This window comes from Panthera uncia, chromosome B1 (assembly GCF_023721935.1).
Source record: "Panthera uncia isolate 11264 chromosome B1, Puncia_PCG_1.0, whole genome shotgun sequence".
Taxonomy (NCBI): domain Eukaryota; kingdom Metazoa; phylum Chordata; class Mammalia; order Carnivora; family Felidae; genus Panthera; species Panthera uncia.
In genome coordinates this window covers 125,236,905-125,260,923 of record NC_064811.1, presented here as the reverse complement: position 1 = coordinate 125,260,923, position 24,019 = coordinate 125,236,905, and the positions used below count along the sequence as shown (strand labels likewise).

The 24,019-nt window shown below is 33.7% G+C and overlaps 1 protein-coding gene across 5 annotated transcripts in view; it reads left to right on the top strand.

Moving 5' to 3' along the window:
- LRBA (LPS responsive beige-like anchor protein) overlaps nt 1-24,019 on the top strand; it is a 785,855-nt gene that overhangs the window by 585,038 nt on the left and 176,798 nt on the right. For all 5 annotated transcript variants that reach the window (XM_049632267.1, XM_049632266.1, XM_049632264.1 and 2 more), the window contains 2 exons: nt 1,124-1,239; nt 6,454-6,566. In XM_049632267.1, coding sequence (XP_049488224.1) covers nt 1,124-1,239; nt 6,454-6,566 — 229 coding nt within the window. The remainder of the gene's footprint in view (nt 1-1,123; nt 1,240-6,453; nt 6,567-24,019) is intronic.

Below are 24,019 nucleotides of genomic sequence, written 5' to 3'. Positions count from 1 at the left end.
CATACTCATAGGCTGGAATACTATTCAGCAATCAAAAGAAATGAATTACTAATCACATGCTGCCACATTGATAAATCTCAAAAACATTATGGTTAGTGAAGAAGCCTGATGCAGACTTCATGATGTAGGATTCCATTTATCTGAAATGTCCAGAAAAGGCAAGTTTATAGAGACAGAAAGCATATTGATAGTTGCATAGAGCTAAGGATAGGAACAGGGATTAACTAAACAGTCACAAGGCAAGTTTTTGTGGTGGTGAAATGTTCTGAAGTACATTGTGGTGATAATCTCACAACTCTAGAAGTTTATTAATAAATAATTGAATAGTATACTTACATGGGTATATTTTATGGTATGTAAATTATATCTTTGAAAATAACACTGAAAAAAATATAGTTACCTTGTCCTTGGTTCTAGACTCTAAATGTAATAATCCTGCCGCCTGTTTTCCACTGTTACTTAGTATTAGTTGCATCTTTTGTTACTTACATGCTTTCAGAAAACATAGAAAACTTGGTCTTCTATTACTAAGCTGTACAAAAAAAATTATAGTTTCTCTTACCTTTATCCCACCCCATGAATAGACACCTAAAGAGTTTAGAATCCTTCTTTCCCCTGTCATAAAGAGTATATAAGAATAATATTAAATTTAAAGTGTACAAATGTATTATCTTTAAGAAAACTATTAATAAAGATGTGAATACAATTTTAGATACATTTCTCAATTACTATAACTCCTTTTATATCAGTAAATCAGGAAGTTATTAATCACACTATTATTAATCAACACTTATGGAACCTAGATATTAATAATGGCTTACTTTGTTGGGATGAGTACTGGGTGTTGTATGGAAACTGATTTGACAATAAATTATATTAAAAAAATAATGGCTTACTTTAATGCATACAACATGTATCATGGACCTGTGGCCATTCCAAATCATGTAACCATTAACTGTGCATTGAAATATTTCTTCTATTCATTAGTATAACATGAGTAGAACTTTTCACAGTATACAGATATCATTTTGTATATCAAATGTATAGAATAAGCACAGATATTCATTATTTTGTGATGTAATTAAGCTTAAATCGATTCTACACCAAATTCTGTTTTTTGCAGGCGTATTTCATTAGCTAGTCCACGTCAGCTTTTTAAAGCTTCTAATATGACCCAGCGATGGCAACATAGAGAGATTTCAAATTTTGAGTACTTGATGTTTCTCAACACGATAGCAGGTAATCTGGGCTCACGTTTTGACTTATTTCAAATGATAAATTATTTTTTTGAATGATAGATTATTATTGTGATATTATTTTGAGTACTAGTATAAGTAGCTTACTTTTATTTTCCTTTTTAAAAGTTTATTTATTTATTTTGGGGAGGGCAGAGGGAGAGAGAGAGAATCACCACTGCAGAGCCTGACTCAGGGCTCGAACTCACAAACTGTGAGATCATGGCCTGAGACAAAGTCAGCCGCTTAACTGACTTGAGCCACCCAGGTGCCCCTTACTTTTATTTTCATTATTACTACATGAGTACCTTATCAAGAGTAATTTTGGTAATAGAGTTTATGGTTTTACATATAAACAGCTGGCTATTTGAATAAATTCAAAATGGGTGCACACCCATTATACTTTTTCCAAAAATATAAAATGAAAATTTACAATCTTACTAATATAGTAAGAATGGATGCATTATGGAATAGTAGAAATGAAAAGCCATATAAAATCTTAACCTGTTAATAACTTAATTATGAATATTATATGATGAAACAAAAATGCAACATGGAAAAAAGCAAACTGTGGGTAAAATATTAAGTAAAGGAATACTTATGAGCCATATATGAAAATCTGAAGAGTAAATGGCTCTATGAAAGGTCTATAATCGTGCAGTATTACTGAACATCACCCATTGAAGCACTTACATTTGAAAGAGAGTAAGAATAGAAATGTGTCATTACTTTTCATTTGTGATAACTAGAATGAAGAAAACATTGAATGTATTTGTGTGACATTTGAGATTCACTTCAACAAACTGACACAGTTTGTATTTGAGGCACAAAGATACTGAGAGAAGTTATTTTAAGTATGTATATAAGCATTTACATGATTCTATAGCAAAGGGGTATTCAAAGTGCTATGGGGACTAAAAGGGCAGAGAGAAAGGGAAATTCTGTTATACTCGTCCAGTTGATGGGAGTAAGGAAAAAATTAGGAAAGATTTCATGTTCGTATAAGGATGGATTTTACTTTAGGGGCACCTGGGTGGCTCACTCGGTTAAGCGTCTGACTTTGGCTCAGGTCATGATCTCATGGTTCATGGAATCAAGCCCCGCATCTGGCTCTGAGCTGACAGCTCAGAGCCTGGAGCCTGCTTCGGATTCTGTGTCTCTGTCTCTCTTTCTCTCTTTGCCCCTCCCCCACTCACATTCTGTCTCTCTCTCAAAAACAAATAAACATTAAAAAAATTAAAAAGCAAAGGATGGATATTACTTTAGCAGAGGTGGTAGTTGGAGATTAGAGGTGATGCCATGTAAAACTGAAGGCATAAGGAAGCATATAAAGATGGGAAAATATGAACTATAGCTAGAGAATGATTAATGGTATAGTTTATATATATGTATATGCATGTGCACATGTAAAGCATGTATTCATAAAAGTATAATGAGAAAGAAAATTAAAAAGTTGTTATGGAGATACATTGCACAGGATTTTCTGTCAGTTTGAGGAGTTAGCAGCCAATTCATTGGGAAGCTTGCAAGATTTTGAACAAATAAATGATATTAGAACTCTATGGAAAATTAACTTGCAGGCAGAATGAAGGATAAACTGGAGTGGAGAGAAACTTGGCAGAGAGCAGAGTTAAGAAGTAATTGTATATAAAAAAAGGGGGCTTGCATTAAAGAGGTGACAGTGGGAATTTAAGGATTAAATAACATAAGATTTACAAGGTACAAAACATTTGACATCCAGATGACTGAATGTAGGGGGTAAATGGGAAGAAAGTGTTACAAAAGGCTTCCAGGCTTCTGGCCTGAATCATTAGGAAAATGGTGGTGCCATTAACAGAAAGGAAGTCAGAAAAGATTGATCTAGGGAAAGATGATGATTTTAATGTGTAGCTAGACATCCAAATTAAGATATTAAAAATATTTTTTAGAAGTATAGGTCAAAGAGGGTATTTGGAATTTGGAGATAGGACATGGAATTTCATCTGCATAGATTGGAAATCACCAGGAATTAGTTAAGATTACCAAGACAGATAATACAGAAAGCAGTGAGACAAGGTCTAGGATTGTTCTTGTGCATGGCAAGAAGACAAAGGGAAAGTTAGTAAAGAAGAGAATGAGTGATCCCAGAGTTTATAGACTCTGGGATCTATAGACAGAAAGGTGTTGGTCACTTGTATCAAATGTTATTAGAGAAGTACAAGAGAATTAATAATGAGTACAGGCGATACCTTTAGCTTTGGCATTTGGGAACGTGTTGGTTACCTTTGGGGTTTATTTTATTACTTTAAACTTTATTTTGAGAGAGGGAGAGAGGGGAGAGAGAGAGAAAGAGAGAGAGAGAGAGAGAGAGAGAGAGAGAGAGAGAGAGAGAGAGAATGTGAACTGGGGAGGGGCAGAGAGAGAGGGAGAGAGAGAGAATCCCAAGCAGGCTCCTGAGCCTGACGCGGGGTTCGAATTCACAAACCATGAGATCATGACCTGAGCTGACATCAAGAGTTGGGCACTTAACTCACTCAGCCACCACCCAGGTGCCCCTCTAGGGGTTCATTTTAAAAGCAAACAAAAGGGGCGCCTGGGTGGCTCAGTCGGTTAAGCGGCCGACTTCGGCTCAGGTCATGATCTCGCGGTCCGTGAGTTCGAGCCCCGCGTCAGGCTCTGTGCTGATAGCTCAGAGCCTGGAGCCTGTTTCAGATTCTGTGTCTACCTCTCTCTGACCCTCCCCCGTTCATGCTCTGTCTCTCTCTGTCTCAAAAATAAATAAATGTTAAAAAAAAAAATTAAAAAAAAAAATAAATAAAAGCAAACAAAAAAGGTTGATTATAAGAACTGAATGGTTGGAGATGAAATGAGAACATTAGATATAGATGATAGTCTTCTTGTATAATAGTAGAGAGAATGGATTAAGGCAAAGATGAGAAACCATGAAAGGGGGACAGAGAGAAAAAGTAACAGTGCAAGTTACGAGTGAGATAGGCTCGAGCTCAGGTGAAGGAATTACAGCTCACAAAGTATAAAGGCACTGTTAGAGAAGGTTGGAAGAGAGGGAGTATTATGGAAATGGGAATTTAAGGGCTCACATTGAAAAGTCTAAATTTTAGGGGCACCTGGGTGGCTCATTCGGTTAAGCATCTGACTTTGGCTCAGGTCATGATCTCACGGTCAGTGAGTTCAAGCCCCGCGTCAGGCTCTGTGCTGACAGCTCAGAGCCTGGAGCCTGTTTCAGATTCTGTGTCTCCTTCTCTCTCTGACCCTCCCCCATTCATGCTGTCTCTCCCTGTCTCAAAAATAAATAAACATTAAAAAAAAAAAAAAAGAAAAGTCTAAATTTTACCAGTTTAAGGAGGTGTTCATCTCACAGGCAGTTGAGGAAAAGGAATGAAGAAAGATTGAACAATTGTGTTGGACTTAGATATTATGTAACTAATAACTGACAATATTTTTAAGTAGTAGTGAGAGAAAAAGTTAAATGGACCTTTTTAATTAAGCATGTGGTAAGTCAATGAATGCATAGATTGAATGTGCAGCAATAATTAGGAAGCAACATTTATGAAATAGTCTATTCTCATATAGCTTCTTTTGTGCCTAAAAGTGTTTTTTAAATATTTTCCCCAAATACTCTTTTTGAGGAATAGAACCAATAATTTATTTTGGATAGTTTTTATATACCCTAGAAGGTGGGTTGGTTCTTAATGTTGTTTAAGATTTCTTTTATGCTATTATCTGTGATACATATAGGTTCTCATGACACTATGATACATTTCCCAAAAGGCAGTCCAGTAGGCATTTAGTAACTATATAAAGAATTAACCTTACTTAGTAAAAGTCTATTTGCAGTGAGCTGGTGCATACTCTTTTTTTGAAGATATAATAAATTTGATTACTTAAGAACAGACAAGATGATGATTTTACTAACATGTTTACTAACATCTCAATCAGAAGAAGAGGGAAATGGATGGAGAGAATAAAAATATACTGCTTTTTGCCACTTAGTTTGGTTACTTTTTTCTGGGAGAAATTAAAATTGACCAAAATAGGTAGTGACATAATGACCTCTGAATTAAAATTGTCCCAGTTATTCATGTTTTGTTAAGACTGTTTCCAGGTCATTCAAGGAAGAACTGTGTTACTCTAATAGTCCTCAAGATGAATAGAGTGAAATGAAGTTAAAAACATCATAAGGAAGGCTCAGATACCAAGCATCTGTGTGAAGAACTACTTTAATATTCAGCTCTATATTGATATGACATCAGCATATATTTGAGAAAGAGAAAAGATGATAGAATACACAATAAGAAAGGAATTCAAACAATATTAATATACTTGTCTCCCTTATATTTTAGTGGTGAAGGTCTGTTCACATTAAATCTAACGAAAAATAGGTTTTAGACTAGTAAATAGTGGAGCTGGGATTCAAATGCTAGTGTTTTGATGTTAGAAACAATGATACGATCCACTATGCTGCTCCCTAAAATAGTGATATCCAGAAAACTGCTGTATATAAGTAGCAGGGCTATCTCATCCTTTGTTTTATTCATAATTTTAATAGACCTAAATGTGTCATTGAATGTCATTAGTTTAGAAGAATTGTAGAAGAGTATGTGGCAGCATTTATGAGTGGGGGAAAGCCAACATTGATGATGCTGCACGTTATATTCAGAGGATCATAGAATTTGAAAGCTGTTGCAGAAATTTTAGAGTTATTTAGTACAACTCTCTTATTTTACAGATGACTAATGAATGTCCGCAGAGAATAAGTCACTTAAATTTGGTTGATTAGCTGCTTGATTGGTTGGCTAATTAATGGCAGAGAAAGGATTCTTGTTTTGAAAAGCTCTATGAGAATTGAAATTTTTTTTAAGGGTTGATAAAGAATATTTTGTTTGATGCAGGCCTTCAAGTAAGAAAAAAATAGTCAAGTGTATTTTATAAGAACAGAAACTTGGGGCCAGAGTATCTGGGTTTGAATATTATTTGACCATTACTAGTTACATGGTTTTAGGCCAGTTTGCAACCTTTTGTTTCTCGTTTTTTTATCTGTAAAATGGGGGATGATAATTCTGTAGGTTTATTATAGGATTGAATGAAATAATACATGTGTAACACTGAGGACAATGCCTGGCACTCAGAAAGTTAAGTTGTTCTTATTTTTAGTAAATGATATCCCTGAGTCAGTTTTATTTTCTTATTCTAAATGGAATGACTTCTCTCTCTCTGTCAGGACGGAGTTACAATGACTTAAATCAGTATCCAGTGTTTCCCTGGGTCATCACTAATTATGAATCAGAAGAATTGGATCTTACTTTGCCAAGTAACTTCAGAGATTTGTCCAAGGTAATTTCTCAGTAATCCTCTTAAACAGAATTGTCTTGCATATAACAATAAATTTGATTATCATTAATTTTCACATTACCTTGTAAAAATCTTTTTATATAACTATAGCTTTAATATATTTATCTTTTAAATGTATTTTCACTTTCTGAAAGTGAAATTTAAAATTGAATTTAAAATTTAAATTTAAAACTGAAAAATTTGGAAAAATGGATGATAGAAGTTGATAAGTTAAAAGTATTAACACTTGTATTCCTTTTTCCATGTACATTTAGGAAGACATTATTCTAAAACTTTAACTTCTTTTAAGGGTGTTAGTAATTGTTAACACATGTGAGTAAATAATGGCCACCTCTCACTAGCACTTTTATAAAAAGACAAGTAACTCTTCTGCACTTCTCCAGGTGTCACACCTGACTTCTTTGCTACCTCAAAATCAATCCTCTTTAAATCTAATTTTGAATTGTATAAATCCAGTGCTTGAACCTTTCTTGACTTACAGTAATTTTTTTTTACTTTATTAAAAAATTTTTTTTAATGTTTGTTTATTTTTTGAGAGAGAGAGAGAGTGTGAGCAGAGTAGGGCAGAGAGAGAGGGAGACAGAATCTGAAGCAGCTCCAGGCTCTGAGCTGTCAGCACAGACCCTGACACGGGGTTCGAACTCACTAACTGTGAGATCAAGACCTGAGCCGAAGTCAGACGCTTAACTGACTGAGCCACCCAGGTGCCCCTTGACTTACAGTTATTTTGACTGCAGAATAATTCTTTCCCAATTCAGTGTCTTGCTTTCTCTGCTTTTTATGTTGCTTTCCCTACTTTGTGAGTGAATGACTCTAGTCCTTTAGGTCACCCCCACATAGGACCATTACTGTTTTCCTTCCCTGATATACCACTATCTGCTTCTTTCATAACACCTAAATATCCTGCATTTTACATGTCCTTCTACCTCTTTGTTTTGGTTCTTCTTGTCTCTCTCACTAAGTTCTATATGATAGAGTTCTTGTTCACCCATTATTTTTCTGATGCCTTGCACAGAGCCTGCCATTCACTAAATGTAGTAAATAATAAAATATATGCGACATTTTCCCCAGGTTATAAAATATATTAACTGTATTTGATTCTTTAAATGTAAAACATGTAAATAATAAAGCAAAAGTTACTCCTAATGGACCACATATCAGTAAGGAATAATTACATTTTATATGTATACACTCATGTATATACACATTGATACATTCACCGTTTTTTAACTGTTTTCCTATGTCTTAGGTTCTTCAAGAACTTTCCTTTTCTGTCCTAGACTGTCAGTAAATAGAGTATTCTGTACCATCATTTTGTGATATAAAATAAGGTTATATGTCCTTTTTTTCTTTTAACTTTTTTTCATAGAGAATTTCAAGCATATATAAAAGTAGACAAATTAGCATAATAAATTTACATCTACCAATTACCCTGCTTCAACAGTTGTCAACTCGTGGATTCTCTTATTTTATTTTTATATTCATTTTCTTTCTGCCTTCTCATAGTACTTTGAAGCAAATCCTAGACATAATTTTATTCATAAATATTTCAATATGTACTTCTAAAAATGAAGGTCCCTTTTTAAAGAATAACCATAATACCATTTGCAAACCTAAAATAGTATCAATAATTTCTTAATATCATCAGAAACCTACTAAGTATCACATTTCCAATTAAATTACAACTTTCATAATTCTTTTTAGTGTGTTTATTCAGATCAGATCCAAATAAGGACCACATAGTGTAGTCAGTTGATACTGATTAAGTCTTAAGTCTCTCTTAATTCTGTAGGTGTCTCTTTCATCTTTTCTTTCTATCTAATTCATTAGTTGAAGAAACATATTGTTTGTTGTATATATTTCCTCATGTATGGAGTTTGCTTATTGCATCCCTGTGTTATAGTCTAACAGGTTCCTCCATCTTCTATATTTCATATAAGTTGATAGTTGGGTCCAGAGGTTGATAGAATTCAGATTGGATACTTCATAGGAAGTTTTTGCCTTCTTCTGTCAGAGGGCGTGTAGTATCTTCTTTATTTCTCTTTTGTGATGTTAGTAGCCATTGTGTAATGCCTAGATTCATTGGTTCTGTAATGACTGAAAAATCATGATATTTACATTCTCTCACTCTAATTTCATTTGTTATTGGGGACCCATTCCCTTCATCTACTGTTAGGTTATTCAGTGGTACATTGCATTGGAAAAGCAGGATAAACCTTTAAATTTTTCTCCTCTTATGTCAGCTTTTAAAACAGTGAACTGGTTCCTAACATCCTCCAGTGACACCTAAGTTTTTAAAAAACATCTTCATGGGGTGCCTGAGTGGCTCAGTTGGTTGAGCGCCTGGCTTCAGCTCAGGTCATGATCTCACGGTTTGTGAGTTTGAGCCCCACATCAGGCTTGCTGCTATCAGCACAGAGCCGGCTTTGGATCTTTTGTCCCCCTACCTCTCTGCCCATGCCCCGCTTGCACTCTCTCTGTCAAAAATAAATAAAATATTAAAAAAATAAAAATAAAAAACATCTTTATGAACTCATAGACCTAAATGTATTTGATGTTTCCATCCATTGCAGTTATTATTTTCTCTGGTGTCCATTCAGTTGTTTCTGTTTCTGACCACAAGGACCTTCTTTAAATTGCTCCTGAGTCATTTTAGTATAATCTTAGTAGTCTTTGATAACTTCATGCTGTCTTGTGTGACAAGGTGCTCCAGTCTTAACTCTTATATTTTCTGGCAGTTCTAGAATCATGTATTTCTTTAAGGAGTTATTGGGAGCCCTTTTAAAGGGAGATAATATCTGAAGACTAGTTTGGCCTATTGTGATTGTTACTGCTGGATTTGTCATTATTTCTCGGCCCTTTTAGAATGACTTGGGAAGAAATTTAAGATGAAATACATCATAAATTGAAATTGATTTCTCTAATTTAAATTTAGGATCTTATGTCCTTTAATGTATCAGGAGTCTGAGACCCTGCACCCATTTTTCAGATGGGCAGGAAATCCAGTCTTTCTCCTAAGTACTTTCATTCATAATTTCTAGCAAAACCTAGAGAATTTTTATATATTTATCTAACCTAGAGGTTCTTTGTTGCTTCTCCCCTGCCTGTCTCTTGAACCAGTCATTCTAAAGTTCTCAGGATGCCAGACTTCTTGCTTTTAGTGCTGATTTATTCCAAGAATATGCCTAGTTCTTCCTTTAACTCTTGCAAGTCCATTTAAGGCCATGGTGAAGTATTTAAATAAACCTCTACTGATTACCCAGTCATAGCAGAAGTGCAAGGCTGTCAGTGATTACCATCTCAATCTGAGGATCACTTCCTTGTTTCTGAAGATCCCCATATGCAGGTACCAGTTCACTGCCATATTCAGTTTCTTTCACATAGAATCCAGGAGCTTCCACTTTTCCGGTATCAGAGGGAGAGTATTCCCTTCTTTACCCACCTCAGGATATGCCCTTTTATGCCCTAGCATGATTATTATTAGGAATGTTTGGGAGTAACCTCTACTCTGGATCCATAGGATATAATGTTTTTTCACACAGTCCAGATAATCACGGTACTCATCAGTGATGTCAACACAAAGGTTAACATTTTCATTATGACAAATAGCGGTATTCAGTTACTGGCCACTTTCTCTTTGATTATCATACCTTCTGTCTCTATCCCCCATCTTTGCGATCGTCATCTGATCCTGTAATGCCTTGTGTTCTCTTTCACCTTTATCCCTTTGATGTTGCTTTTCCCATCATCTAGAAATTTGTACTTCCATGGTACTGTCTGTACATGTCTATTATAACACATTACGTAATCTATTATAATTTTGACATTTTTTTTTCTCTCTGTTCCCTCTTAAGGGAAATTATTAAATAGAAAGATTCTATTAATTTTTTTATCTCTGGTGTCTGGTATAGTTCTTAGAACTAAAAAATTATAGCAGTTTGTATATATATATTTTCACTTTAAAAGAGTTTTAATTTTCAAGAGAAAGTCTTTTTTTTTGCAGATCATATCTGATAAGGGATTAATATCCAGAATATGTAGAGAACTCTTGAAACTCAACAAAAACACAAACAACCTGATTCAAAACCGGGTGAAGGACTTGAATAGATATTTCTCTAAAGAAGATTTACAAATGGCCAATGAGTACATGAAAAGGTGCCCAACATTACTGATAGTTAAAGAATTGTAAATCAGAGCCACAAATGATATACCACTTCACACCCATTACACTTGGTATTGTAAAAAAATATAAGCATAACATAACAAGTGTTGGTGAAGATGTGGAGAACTTAGAGGACTATTGTACACTGTGGATGGGAATGTAAAATGGTACAGTTGATATGGAACAAGTTTGGTGCTTCCTTAAAAATTAAAAATAGATTTACTATAAGATCTAGCTATTCCACTTCTGGGTATATATTTAAAAGAATTTACAGCAGAGACTGGAAGAGGATTTGTATACCCATTTTTATATTCATAGCAACTTTATCTACAGCAGCCAAAAAATGGAAGCAATCCAATATCAATTGGTGGATAAATAGGTAAACAGAATGTGGTATATACATACATACAACTCCTTAAGGAGTTAGGATACACACCACAAGATGGATGAGCCTTGAAGACATTATGCTGAATGAAGTAAGCCTTTCACAAAAGGACAAATACTGTATGGTTCCACTCATATGAGGTATTTAGATTAGCCCTAATCATAGAGACAAAGTAGAATGCTGGTTGCCAGGGGATGGGAGGGAGGAGGGAGGGAGGAATGGGGACTTCTTTAATGAGTATAGACTTTCAATTTTGCAAGATGAAACAAGTTCTGGAAATTAATGGTAGTGACGATTGCCCAACCGTATGAATGTACTTAATGCCTTTGAGCTGTACATTTAAAAGTGGTTAAAATGGTGGGGGGGCACCTGGGTGGCTCAGTTGGTTGAGCACCTGACTCTTGATTTTGGCTCAGGTTGTGATCCCTAGGTCATGGGATTGAGCCCTGCGTCAGGCTCCATTCTGACATTGGAGCCTGTTTATGATTCTCTCTCTGTCTCTGTCTCTGTCTCTGTCTCTGTCTCTCTCTCTCTCACTCACTCACTCTTTCTCTCTCTCTCTCCTGCTCATGCTTTCTCTCTCTAAATAAAAAAATATATTGGTAAAAATGGTAAATTTATGTTCTGTATATTTACCACAATTTTTAAGAAAAGGTCAGCAAGGGAAAAAAATATTAGTAAACTGGACACAAAGTAGAGGTTTGAAAAAGTGCTTTCATGTTCTGCTTTTGCTTCTCTGTGATCACCTTGAGAACATGCCTGGGTTAACCTGCTAGAAGGATGTGACTAACACATGGGGAATGTCTAGGTTGTACCAGCAGAAGCCATCTTAAGCCAGCCCTCAGCTGACTACAAACACATGACTGAGTATAACCAAGAGAACTAAATCTGGCCCAGAGTAGTAGAATTTCCCAGGTAACCCATTGACTATGAGGAATAATAAATGCAGAAATGGTTGTTTCCTGGGGTCTTTGTTTTTATTTTGTTTTGTTTTAGAAAAAGGAAAGCTTTACTTACATTTTGGTATCATATTTGTTATAAAACCCTGTAGTATTTCACTTGAATCTGTAGAACTCTCTAGTCTAATAATTGAGGACTGTGTATTAGTTTGACTTGTATAGTGAGTCATGCAGTAAGTCAGTAATAAAAACTTGCCAACTCTTTAATTCTCAGGCTATTATGTCCTCTCTTTCCATTATTTGAATTTTATGTATATAAAATTAAAAATCTCATCTTTCACTAATTTGTTAAAATGTAAAGTTTGCCTCACAAAATAAATTGCATTTAAATAAATAACCTTTCTAGTGTTCCAGAAAAATTGCCTGTGTAAAATTTTTTAAACTGAGTCTTTCAGTTTGGACTTCTATTTAAGCACATAGCTTAAGATTTTTTTTGTGCTCAGGAGGGTTTTTGGTAGGCTCTTCAAGATACAGTGGGTAGTAAGATGGATTATAGACAGGGTGCATGTTTCTGTCTTGATAGAACAGTTACTAATGGTGATGAGTGGGAGGCTGTTTGGAAATTTCTGCTGAGGTTGTAATTCTGTCTTCTGCTATCATTGTACCTGAACAAGAGCTCCCATAACCCTGTTGCCTCTTCCTACCATTGTTCTTTGCTAACTTCCTCTATTCTCTGCCTCTCACCTTGGTTCTCTATCCCACTAAAAATCTTGTATGAACAGAGGAAAGCCTCCAGTTTTTTCTTCTTACTTTTTTTTAATGTACGCTATATTGTGTTTTTCATTATGAGAATTCATTAAAATAATGTCAGCAAAACGCTGTAGTAAATGATTTGCCAGCAAAATAGAATCCTTTTTTAAAACCAAATTTTATTTATATGTTACAGCTATTTCTAAGGAACTTGACAAATACTTTTGTTGGGTGGATAAAATACTGTTTTAACTAATGCCTTTGTAATTTATCTTCTGTATATGATAAATAAGTTTGTTTTTATGCCATACTAGATGACCAATAGTAATTTTGCTCTTTTTATTTTTTTAGATTTGTAAAACTGGTAGAGGGCCTTAAACTAAAAGAATTGATTTTGTTAGTCTATCCATATATGTCCATATCCACTATACATATATAGAGGCATAAAAATATAATTTTGATGATTTAGTGCCTTTAATTATAGTAGTGGTATCCACTTTTATATTTTGAGAGATTTCGTGAGAGATTTATACTTTGGGCTGAGGAAAGAATATAAAGAATTCTTTCAACAAGAACTGAGGGATACACCACTGAATAGTGAACAGTAGTAATTAGCAGGGCTAGGAAGAAGTGGGAAGCTCTAACATTCAACCACATATCTTGTAACTTAGCAGCAGTAGTTCAAATGCTATAAAAGTCCTTCAAATTCAAGAAAATGGAATTCTAGTTCTAAGTGTTTTCATTAAATATTGATGGAAATAAGTGAATTTGGAATTAACTACATTATTTTAGGTGAAATAAGCATATTAGATTTTTGAAAATTGTGCTTCACATGTGTAAAATAATAGTAACTGTCTACTTTATAAAAGTATATCATTCCTGTTGGCATTAAAATCTTCCATAATGTTTACAGTGTGATTCAGTTTGCAGATATCTGTTTATATACATACTTTCAGGGATACATCTCATACATAAAATGAGTTGTTTCTGTATTAATAATGATTATAAGAGAATTATATTAAAATTTTTCTCATAGTATGCATTTAGCAAACATTACTATTTGTTTAAATAAACTTGTGAAATCATAGAAAGCATTCTGTGCAAAGTTTAATTTAAAACATAAACAGATCTTATCCCCATTCTTAAGTAGATTATATACCCTGACTGGCTTTAAAATGTATTGAATTATTTATGCATACTTATGTCCATTTAATTTCCTCAATGCTGTTTTTTAGAGGAGTTTTAGCAGCTTTGATACAATGCTACAATTTTACTTAGTAATTTCTTCCACGTTGCACAGGGAATTTTCTTTCTGAAACTGAATTAATATAATCAACAGACTTTCTTCTGTATTATTTTCCTGATCATTCTTTGTGAAAGGGTTAGAAGGAAAATGTAAAAAAAAAGTCTTCTTGAAGGTATAAACTTTTATTTTATGCACAATATCTCCTTGTAATAATTACAAATTAGTATTGCCTGTTGAGAAGATCAAATAGTCTGAAAATCTGATGAAAGTTAATTTTTTTTTGTATGGATATATTGAGAAGGTCCTCACTTAACATAATGGTTTAATCTATTCTTTCAAAGCTGAAAAAAGGTAGGAATGAATTTTGAAGCTGATTTTTTTCCTTCGCTTTCCCAGTTATTTCATTGCTAGTGTAAAATCCTGACTGATGGGAAAAAAAAATCCTGACTGATGAGAAGACAGATCTAACCATGCATAGACTTTGGAGTGACATTAATCTATATTTTACAGAATACATTGATTTTTATATTTTGACAACCTTCTTGAAAGAGATAAGAATGAACATTTTCTTTTTGTCTTTTCTATATAAGAAATTATAATTAGGACAGGAATATATTTACAAAATGTCATATCACAGAAACAAATTATGATGGCAGAGTGTTTCAGTAACAGGGCTCTCTTTGTAGATTGGGAAGATTTTCTTTACCACTGTGATTTTTTTTTTCCTTAATAGGGGATTGATTGTGTTAACCAGTTTTCCAAGAGAGGAAAACCCAGATGATCTGAGGCAATTATTTCTCTTCTAATTGATCAACATAGTTATTTTGGAATATTTAATATGTATATGTACTGTCATCTGAATACCTGTTCCAAAAAATGAGTTTGTTCTTAGATTGAAATGCAGTTGATAACCATTAACTTCCAAATGAAAACTGCACAACTAAGAAAGAACATGCCACCTTATTGTTGTTAATTAATTTTTATTGAGAACTTACTTTTTGTCAAGCTCGTATTTAAGAATGTTACATGTGTTAACCCCCACAAAGCCCTTGTCAGATAGGTAACGTTACTTATTGTCTTTTACAGAGACAGGAACTGAGGCACTATGAAGTTAAGCAAGTTGCATAAGGTCACACAGGTAGTGGGTAGCACCAGAATTTAAACACTAAGCCAGTGGTTTTCAAACTGCAGTTTACAGCTAACATTTTAAAAAATGAATAGAAAAAAAATTAAAGATAATAAATAGAGAACAAAAAACAAAAACCAAATAAACAAACAAAAAACAGAATCAGACCTCCACTGTAGAGAACAAACTGATGGTTGCCAGAGGGGAAGGACGTGGGGGGTTGGGCAGATACCAAACCTGGGATGGTTTGGGTGGTGAGTGGGAGATACAGGCTTGCAGTTATGAAATGAATAAATCATGGGGATAAAAAGCACAGAATAAGGAATTCAGCCAGTGATACTGTAATAGCAATGTAATGGGAGAATTGGTAGCTATACTTGTGGTGAACATGGCATAATGTATAAACTTGTCAAATCACTAAGTTGTACACCTGAAACTAATGTGATATTGTGTGTCAACTACTCTCAAAATGGATAAATAGATAGGTAGATAGATTTTGTAGAGAAAGAAATGAATAAAATTACAAAGTATAACATGAGGAAAATATCAGTGTGCATTATGTATGAATCTTCTGCTTAAGCTGTTTGTGTGTGTGTGTGTGTGTGTGTGTGTGTGTGTGTACATGTGTGCACTGGGTTATGGTTTATGTGACCTATTTCTTACTATAAGTTTTGGCCCAGAATGTTTGAGAAAATACCACAGTGTGCTATATTGCTTCTACATTTGCCATCAATTTCTGAGTCTGTTTTAATGTTATTTTGTCAAGTTGCCTTTCACCTCTCATGCTGAAATACAAGGTAAAATGCAGCCAGCATTCTATGGCTTTAAAGAGGAAAGCTTTTCCAAATTGTTCTTCTTAGTGTGCTTGTCCCAGGTTATGCTCTACGCCTTTTTTGCCTAAGCCTGTTTTATGAAAAAAACTGAATGTTTGCTTTAAACTATTGAATCCCTGATGTTATAACTTGAGTATTCATTTATTTTTTTCTTTTGTTTATTGAATAATATTGTGTGCCAGGGACTCTTCATTTCTGGAAATCCAAAAGAATAAAATTAGGTAGTTACTCTCCTACTAAAAAATAAACTGAAGGTTGGGGTGAAAATGAAGAAATGGCCAAGGTATAAGCAAGTATTTTATTTTTTAATAATTAAAGCTTACATTCTTAAAATGATGGAAAATACTAAGAGAGTTTGAGGTAGAGGGAAAAGAAAATTAATCATCCATTTTTCAGCTTTAGAGTGCAAGCACAATATGAGCTGTTCTTTAGGTTCAGAGTGCAGAAACAAGAAAAGTAAATATTAGGGGGAAATGAACTTGCACCACAATTGCTTGATTCTTCCTTGCAGTGTAGGATTCTAAGGAGAATTTACTATTACCATATCTTCAAATTGTGGTCCAGGCCCTAATAAATCATAGTGGTTTTTTTCCACCAGGATTGCATATGTTACAATGCCATACCCATTCACAACTCTGTTGAACTAACAGCTTCTGTTGCCCTAATCTGGATCAAAATGTTTCTAATGAGTAAATTCTCAGATAACTTAAGAGAATTGAATGACAATACTCTCTTGAATTTACTTATTTGCTGATGAGTTGCTATTATTTGTCTGTAGCATTTATTGGCTTTTTCTTCTTTCTCTCTCTCTCTGTTTAAAGCAAAAGTAGGTGATTTTCTCTGTCTCTCATTTATCTTTTACCATTTGGTTGTGTATTTTTATATGTGAGATATGTCTCTCTAACACACGCATTTAATATACAGCATTCATCTTGACCTGGAATTGACTACCGACATTTAACTGTTGTTGATCAGACAGCACTTCTTTATCTCTTTAAGTTTTAAGTGCTGTTTCTGACGAATGCCAGTCCTTTTAGTCCTGCTCCGTAACAGATATACCAGGAATCAGTATACCATCTAGATGTCACAGAGGGAAAAGAACACTCTTTTTGGAGGCGAGGGGAATGTTGTTTAAATATGGTAGGTGTTACAACCTTTACTTTATTTTAACTTATTAGGCTTCAGTCAAACCAAAGGAATTCAAAAGTTTTTTAAAAACCTTATGATATTACAACAGCAAATATTGGATCTTAAAGCATTTCAGTAAAATGTAAATACAGAGAAAGAAATTAATTATCCCATGCTCGGATTTTTCTTTCCTTTCCTTTCCTTTCCTTTCCTTTTCTTTCCTTTCCTTTCCTTTCTTTCCTTTCCTTTCCTTTCGTTTTCTTTTTTTTGGCTGATAAAATATGTTTAAAATATTTAAATCTTGGTATCAAATATGGATGCTGTAATGTGCCACAAGGATGTTGAGGAGTTTGGTATAAATTATATTCTTGCTTTGGAGAGTTTACAGTCTAATCAGCAGAAGAATTATGTGGGGAGAGTTTAGAATATTATTTGATTTGGATTGTGAGGGAAGCCCTAGTAGGTGCCTTCCTATGTAAACACACATTTTACGTATGCTATCTTATTTAATCTCCTCAACAGTACTATAAGGGATGTGTTATTATCTATATTTCACAGATAAGGAAACTAAGATATAGTGAGGTTAAGGAACTCGCCAAGGTCACACATTTTCCCAGTGTTAGGCTCTCAGATATGTCCATGTCAGTGAACTGGTAGGCTTTAGGGATAAGTGGAAAGAATATTTTAGATTGAATACTTGCATTTATGTCCACTTGTTTCCCCAAATCCAACTACTCTTCCCTTTATCTTGGCATAAGGGACAGAGGTGTACTTGTTAGAGAAATTATACCAGAGAAGTTTCTGATTTGAGAAAACCAAGAACAACAGAGGACGGGTTGAAGGGAAAGAATGGAAAACAGGATGAACTGAAAGCTTTAAGTACTGAATGTTGAAGGCCCCCAGACCCCTTTTGCTGTCATGCTATCAGAACTCTGGCAGCCAGGCTTATACCAGCCCCACCCTGTAAGACAGAAGATTGTATTACTCTTTGGACGTATTGACTGGCTCAAGAAAAAAGACCTAAGAAATGTTAACGATTTAGAGATTCCACTTGGAGCCCACCTGATTTCTCTTCAGTGAAGTCTGCCAGCTCACAATGCTACTTAGGCTTGATGTACTACAGTCAGCTCTTTTGTGCCTCGTTCTAAAACTGAACATACATCCAAGTGTTAGCAAACATTTAAAGACAGTCTCCATTGTCAAAGATGACAAAGACTAAAACAAATAGAAAAATGAAAGAAACCAGAAGAAACAAAGACAATTTAGGAAACAGAAGAAACCTTAAAAACAAAAATCAGAATAAATATCCTCACAGAGGTAACAGAAAATTCAGGCATTAATAGAGAAAGGAAAATGATCCTATAGAAAGCAGAATGTTAGGGCAGATGGTTTTTAAAAGACATCAAAATGATATAGGAAAATAGCCTAGAAAGATAAAATTAGAGGACTAAAGTAGGAAATCTTTGGATTTAGATAACACATTATGTCAGTCTGCTTTCATTTATTAGTAAGGGACGTTTCTCAATTACTTAATTGGTAGGAGGGGTGGTCCTAGATAGCAAACAGCTATTTAAATATATTTTTATAGGTAGTATTATATAGTTATTTATGTGATACTGAAGAAAAATTTTCATGGGTACACTGATCTTTTTAAACTTTAATATGTGTTCAATGTGATGTATTTAGTTTAAAATATGGTTGTGCAACTCTTCCCTCAAAATGTAAAATAAGTTCAGCAAAGTGTGAAAGGTATATATGGAGAGAGAGAGAGGTTGTGGTGCATTTAGAAGATTTGCTGAAGTTTCGTTTTTAAATCAGGAAAAGAATGCTTTGTGTGACTTTTTAAAAAATTTACACTTATTAAGTATTAGCACTCTTTAGAGCAGATTTGGTTTTCTACTAGAAGCTACCTTTTATGAGAAGCTTTCAAATGACTCTAACAGAGGTTAACCTTACACTTAATTTAAGCAGCCTTCAATGACATTGTTTTTTAACATTAGTCAGAATATGATAAACTGAAGTAACTGAAATGGATTGTGGTTAATATTACTGTCAGGGTGATGAATAATCCTGACATACACCAGCAACACACTGCCAGTCAGTAATCCTCAAAGTTAAGTATTTATTCTCTAATCATCCTAAGTTACTGTGGTGTGGAGTGACCATTTATTATTATTTATAAATGAATTATTTTATTTGCACAGCATTGCCAATTTTATCCCTTAATACTTCCTGTTTTCTTAGTTTAGTGCTGGGTGTGCTAACTTGGGTAGATTCAGAGGAGGGAACATGTATCTACCATGAATTTACATAAAAATTGTTTTCAAAACACCTAGAGTTTGGGTTGTGTAAGTTTAATAAGTACTGGTTTATAGTAGCAATAAGGTTGATAGTAAGCTATACTTCTGATTTCAGGGTGTGTGTGTGTGTGTGTGTGTGTGTGTGTGTGTGTTTATGGGGAGTAAATGTAAGTAGGAAGACATTTTAGGAACCTGAATATTTGTAGTTTTCTTTATATACCTGTATGTGTCAACTTTTCAACTTGTTATTCTTATATTTCCCTCTGATCATCAAAATTTATTTTATGTGAATATGTGGTATGTTTTGGGGGGGCAGTTTTTTTTTTTCAGTTGAGGTATAATTGACATCAAACATTCTATCAGTTTCAGGTATACAAAATAGTGATTTGATATCTGTATATATTGCAGAATGATCACCATAATAAATCTAATTAAACATCTGTAGTGTGCATTTTATAGTGGGTAATGTAGTGTCTTTTAGTCACATGTCCACATTCTTGTCCAATTCTTTATTCCCAAAGTCCACTTATTTAAATTCAACACAAGTTTATGTTGAATAAATGTGCTTACTCAAAGAATTATTAATTTGCCAACTAAGTTTTGTAGACATTATTCTGAGGACTGTGCCAGGAACAAACGTGGATGAAATAATCTCCACTTTTTAAAGTTTTATAACTGAATGTATGTTATGTATGAGCCATTTATAGGAGAATAATATAATCAGAAATATTTTATTTCTGTATGACTTAATTTTAAACGGTTCCACTTTCAGAAAAGGATTTTTTTTTAATGTGAGTTCATGATTTATGATGTGAACCAACTTTTTGAAAATGGAAAAAGAGTAAATTCTGAAAACAAAAAACACTGGCCTAGTATAAAAAGTAAAATGATGATTAAATAGGTAAATTTTTTAATGTTAGGAAGAAATGAAAATCAGTAGTTTTACTTAAAAATATATCCTGTAAAACTATATTAACTTCTTTTCTTTAAAAATGTGTTTTGATTAAGTTAATAAATTATGGAAGTTATAGATGTAATGTGACATATCTCAGCAAATTATTTGAAAATCTGAGTGATACCTTTCTGATAATTAATACCTTTCTGATAATTAGGCAAGATGATTAAAAGACATTAATAGTGTTCAGAACTGTTCAAATCACTTATAACCCTATTGTTTAATGGCTTTATAAACTTAAGGTATTTCCTTATTGTTCCTTTGTTGTATTCTGTTCTAGACTCTGATTTGTTAAACAGTTTCACTAATATTACAAATTGATCATACAAATTGCTTTGCAGTTAATTAAAATAAAAAGCTTTTTAAAAAAATATTTACTGATTTTTAAGAGAGAGAGAGAGAGAGAGAGAGAGAGAGAGAGAGAACGAGCAGGGGAAGGGCAGAGAGAGAGTGGCACAGAGTATCCAAAGCAGGCGCCATGCTGACATCAGTGAACCCAATGCAGGGCTCAAACTCATGAACTGTGAGATCAGGACCAGAGCCAAAGTCAGATGGTCAGCCAACTGAGCCACCCAGGCACCCCATTAAAATAAAAAAAAATTTAGATAATTTTGGCAAAATCGAATACCTGAAATATTTGAATGAAGTACAAAGAAATAATATAAAGTTTTGCATTTACTCTTAGAAATTTCTAGTACAAAAAAAAAAACAGGAAAAAAGGATAAAGAAAAGTCAGTGTTAAAAACTATAAATGGCAGTAGTCTTGTTAATGGGAAGGAATATAAAAATGTGGCAATTTTTACTAAACTATAGATTCTGGTGCTCTCAAGGGGACTGTTCATTGCAAGAGGTCTTTTGATTCACATATACATTATATATACAAGAGACTGTCTTACTGGAAAGTTAAAGCTGATGATTTAGATTATTTAGTTGACTATATGCTTATTATCAACCAACAGTGTTTTGGCTTTTCTAAAAACAAATTGGGTCAAATATATTTGTGACTCATATTGTGACTCATATTGTGACTTCTGATGCAGCCTAATTTTTAAATTTTTTTTAATGTTTATTTTTGAGAGAGAGAGAGAGAGAGAGAATGTGCGCATCAGCGGGGGGAGGGGCAGAGAGAGAGGGACACACAGAATCTGAAGCAGCTCCAGGCTATTAGCTGTCAGCACAGAGCCCTACATGGGTCTCGAACTCATGAACCGTGAGATCATGACCTGAGCCGAAGTCGGATACTTAACTGACCAAACCAACCAGATGCCCCACTAGCAGATGCAACCTATTTTTAATCTATAATATATTATAAGGGTACAAGGTAAGGGTTGAAGTTCAGTTTTTACAAATGAAAGTCCAATTCTTTCAACACTGTTTCATGAAAAGACTGTTTTCTCATGAAATGTCTTGGCACCTTTGTTGGAAATAAATTAACTATATATGTGTGGGTCCATTTCTAAGCTTTGTTCTGCTCAATCGTATATCTTTTCTTATATCAGTATCACACTGTCTTGATTACTGTAGCTTTATAGTAAGTCATAAAATCAGGTCATATGAAACCTCTAACTGTACTCTTTTTTTCAAAATTGTTTTAGCTTTCCAGTCCCTCTATTTTTTCATATAAATTTTGGAGTCATTTTATCAATCCAGCTGGGATTTTTATAGGGATTATATTTAATTGGTTAGGCCATTTTTGCTAAGAATGCTATATATAAAAAAAAGACAGTCTTTCAGTCCATGAATTTGATTCCATTCATTTAGGTTTTCTTTAATCTCTAATGTTTTGCAGATTTTGACATGCAATTCTTGTACATATTCTGTTAGTTTACCCTTAAATTTTTCATATTTTTAATAGGTATAAAATTTTCAACTTCAGTTATTTATTGTTTGTATACAGAATTACAGCTGAATTTTGTACATTGACCTGTATTTTGCAATGTTGCTAGACTCAGTTATTTTTATTGGCAGCCTTTTGTAGACTTTTTGGGACTTCCTGCATACAAGAATATATCATCTCTGAATGAACACTTACTACATTATGGAATATTGACTAGAAGTGTTAAGAATGTCTTGTCTTTGGTATTAGGGTAAAAGTATTCTTTTACCTTTTTGTATATTAGCTATATGGGTTTTTCATAGATGCCCTTTATCAGGTTGAGGAAGTTCTATTTCTAGTTTGTTAAAAGTTTTATTATAGTTGGATATTGAATTTTGTCAGATACTTTTTCTGAAGATAATCATATGGTTTTTCTTCATATATTAAAATGATAAATTTTATACTGGTTAATTTTGGATTCATTCCTAAGACAAACCATATTCGATCATGATGTATCATCCGTTGTAATAAACTGCTGGATTTGATTTGCTAATATTCACTTACGAATTTTTGCATCTGTGTTCAGGAAGTATATTTGTAATGTCCTTGTCTAGTTTTGACTTCAGGGTATTGCTGGCGGGATAAAATGAGTTTTGAAGTTATTCCCTCTTGTTCTCTTTCCTGGAGAAGATGGTGTAGAAATTAATTTCATCCTTAGTGGAATTCATTAGTGAAACTATTTGGTCCAGGAATTTTATTTCTGGGAAGGTTTTCTTAAAACTTTGAATTAAATTAATAGATATAGGGCTATTCCTGATACCTTTTTGTTCTTGAATGATCTTTGGTAGTGTGACTGTCTCACAGAATTTGCTTATTTCATCTTTTATGCTTGATTTTGGTAGTTTGTTTTCTTTCTTTCTCCCCTTCCCTTCTCCACCCCCGATCAGCCTGGCTATGTAGTTTATTCTTCTGTTGCTTTTCCTGTGTTCAGTGCTCTTTGCTTTTTCTCCTACTTTTCTTCTTGATTTGGATTTAATTCCTCTTCCTTTTTTGGGATTTTCAGGTGAATGCTTTAATCTTTTGATTTGAGATTTATTTTTCTTTCTGATATAAAAATGCAATGCTACAAATTTTTCTCAAAGCATTGATGTTACAAAGCCCAACAAATTTTTATATATTGTATTTTTATTTTTATTTCATTCAAAATATTTTCTAAATTTCCTTGTGACTTTCTCTTTCACCCATGGATTATTTAGAAGAGTTTCCTACCCCCCACCCCCCACAGGTTTGGGGATTTGTCAGACATCTTTCTCCTGTTGATTTCTTGTTTAATTCCATTATGATTGTTGAACATACTTTGTATGATTTTTATTTTTAAAAATGAGTTGAAATTTGGTTTATTGCTCAGAATATGGTCTATGCTGGTTATTGCTCTGTGTGTACTTGAAAAGAATATGTATTCTGTTGTTGGGTAAAGTGTTCTATACATGTCATTTACAACCAATTAGGTAAAATTGGTTAATAGTGTTGTTCATATCTTCTATATTTTCACTGATTTTCTACATGCTGTATTGATTAATGTAAATGAGAGGAGTATTGAAGTCTCCAACTACAATTTAGATTTGTCTGTATGTTTTTTTTATTTCTATCAATTTTTGTTTTATGTATTTGAATCATTTGTTTTTGGTACATATTGTGAGTTGAATTGTGTCTCTCAAAATGATATATTGAAGTCCTCACAAGTACTAGGGTACCTGTATATATGACCTTATTTGTAATCAAGTTAAGATGAGGTCATTAGAGTAGGCCCAAATCCAATATGACTGGTGTCCTTA